The sequence below is a fragment of the Amphimedon queenslandica genome, unplaced genomic scaffold (genome assembly GCF_000090795.2).
Source record: "Amphimedon queenslandica unplaced genomic scaffold, v1.1 AMPQUscaffold_13482, whole genome shotgun sequence".
Taxonomy (NCBI): domain Eukaryota; kingdom Metazoa; phylum Porifera; class Demospongiae; order Haplosclerida; family Niphatidae; genus Amphimedon; species Amphimedon queenslandica.
Window position 1 is genome coordinate 400,599 of NW_003546282.1, and position 2,119 is coordinate 402,717.

Sequence of the window (2,119 nt, forward strand, 5' to 3'; positions counted from 1 at the left end):
CTTGTGTAAATTGACATTAAGTATATCACATTTAATAGTATTTGCTCATTACTGACCAATTGCTGCTCTTGATCTTGAGAATGCTTCCGTTCTTGTATTTTATATTTTTGCAGAAACTTTGGTCTTCCAGTTACATCCAAGAAAAAGAATATGCTGTTCCCAAGAAAGGATGCAGCCAACGTAACAAGATAAGTACCTATTGACATACATTTCTTGTTAATGATGATTATCAAAGATATCCTTACATATATCAAATAGGATAAAGAAATTGCCTCCACAGATATCATATATGTAGCCATACGAGTCTGTGATTAACAGTCCACAATATCTCCATAATTTAGAGGCTTCATATCTTTCAGTGGGTGGTGAAGTGACAGATTGTACAATACTACTGATTGCTTACCTGACTGCAGGGTGAGCTAAAGCTAGCAAGAGCAAGCCACCAATGACCAGTTCTTTTTTAGAAGGAGCTGTAAGCATGATGAATGTAAGCAGAGAGGTAGAAATGAGCTGCTTCCTTAGTGGTACCATCCAGTAGACACTGACACGCCCAATAAGCATGCATGGTAGTGTGGGAGGCTAAAAGAATAGACCTCCTTACCACAAACTACAGATAAAACAGATTGCTATCATACCAAGGAAGAAACTGAATGTCGTGTCAATCATTAACTTGCTTAAATAACAACAACAACAACAACAACAACAATAAATTAATAATAATGATAATGATAAAAACTTCATTTTGCTATAATAAAATGCTAAAGTGATGTGCTCTTGTGTGTCTACTTGTCTCATTCTAACAAGTCATTTCCGATAGTACGGATTCATAAGGAGGAGGCGGAGTTTCCATACGAACTGCAGAGGTTCTTGACCGAATGTTAATTTCAAAAGCAGCTGTTGACTCAGAGCCATGTTCAATAGTTATGGCAGCCACTTTATCACGAGACAAGTGCGAGCAGTCCATTGATAGATCTCGTCCTTCAAGAACTTGTTCAGAACCGTTAATCGTGAGAGCTACCACAACATTATTAGAAGCAATGACTTCATCTTTCTCTCTTGGATTGTCTTTAAAATACTCAGAAGGGACAGAGCTGCCGGAAACGTAAGGAGAGGAGTTACACAAAGGGGAGGAGTGTCTTGTCTTGTATTCAATGCTAATGTCCAGTTTATGATTTAAGGAGCAAGAGGAAGTGCTGCCATCTTGTCTCCTTCTAGTGGGATACCTCTTAGTTCCATCACTACCCACTGGAGGAGGGGAGAAGAGCGCTGATGACTTTGAGTGTGACTTTGTCCCCATTCTTGTGTGATAGTTTGTCTTTTGAACTTTAGATGGAGAAATCTGAGAACTAGCCGTTTGAGGGGAAGTGGCTCTATGACTTCTCTCTCTTCCTCTCTTTCGGTGAGGCCTCATGGTTCTACGTGGCCTTGCTTTAGTTGTTTTTCTTCGCCCATTCTGAGTCTCTCCTTTTCCAGCTGCTGCTACAGTACTTCTCTTAGTCACTGGTGGCTTTGTCTCGCCATCTTTAATTAAAAAATCATAATAAATTATTTATTTATTTTATAAATACTCACCTGAGCCAGACTCCAGTTCTGCCGCCATTCTCTTTCTTCGTAATCTCTTGTCAGTTTCTCTCAGACTGTATTTCTCTTTAGCGGAGGAGGTGGTCCCTTTTTTCTCTGACGATGCTTGTCCTTCATCACTGGCTCCTCCTTTATCAGAGCCAGCAGCAGCTGCATCAGAACTGACCTCTTTCTTTGAATAAGCTCCAGCTTCTCTTCTACAAATAATATCATAACATTAATATGCACAGTACATGTATTTGCATCAGAAAAAAATTATAAAAATGAAAAATCCTCTCCTTTCCAATTTTGGTGAAACTTGGCCAAAGTCCCTGTACTATAGTACATGGACTTTTACCCGATTTTTAAGTGACTTAAAAAATTTGTAAAAATCCAAATTTGATTGAATTTACCTTTCGCAAGTGACACATTCACAGAAGGCATTGTTGTCGCCAAAGAAGTTTTTACCATAAAAACATGTGACCTCATCACCAGGTTCCATGTCTCGTAGAACCTGAATACAAGCAGTGTTCTTACCAGTTGGAACAAACTAGGTGGA

At 39.1% G+C, this 2,119-nt stretch overlaps 1 protein-coding gene and 1 long non-coding RNA gene across 2 annotated transcripts; both read right to left on the reverse strand.

The window, feature by feature from the left end:
- Positions 1-52: 52 nt before the first annotated feature.
- On the reverse strand, positions 53-549 carry LOC109580691 (uncharacterized). The gene is made up of 3 exons (XR_002184316.1): positions 404-549; positions 246-352; positions 53-196 (listed from the first exon to the last, which is right to left on the reverse strand). It is a non-coding gene; the product is annotated as an uncharacterized LOC109580691 (long non-coding RNA).
- Positions 550-653: 104 nt separating this feature from the next.
- LOC105311994 (histone-lysine N-methyltransferase KMT5B-A-like) lies at positions 654-2,113 on the reverse strand. Its single transcript, XM_011404280.2, has 3 exons — positions 1,974-2,113; positions 1,573-1,778; positions 654-1,521 (listed from the first exon to the last, which is right to left on the reverse strand). Exons 1-3 carry the CDS (start codon positions 2,060-2,062, stop codon positions 797-799), a joined length of 1,020 nt encoding a protein of 339 aa, XP_011402582.1. The 5' UTR covers positions 2,063-2,113; the 3' UTR covers positions 654-796.
- Positions 2,114-2,119: the final 6 nt, after the last annotated feature.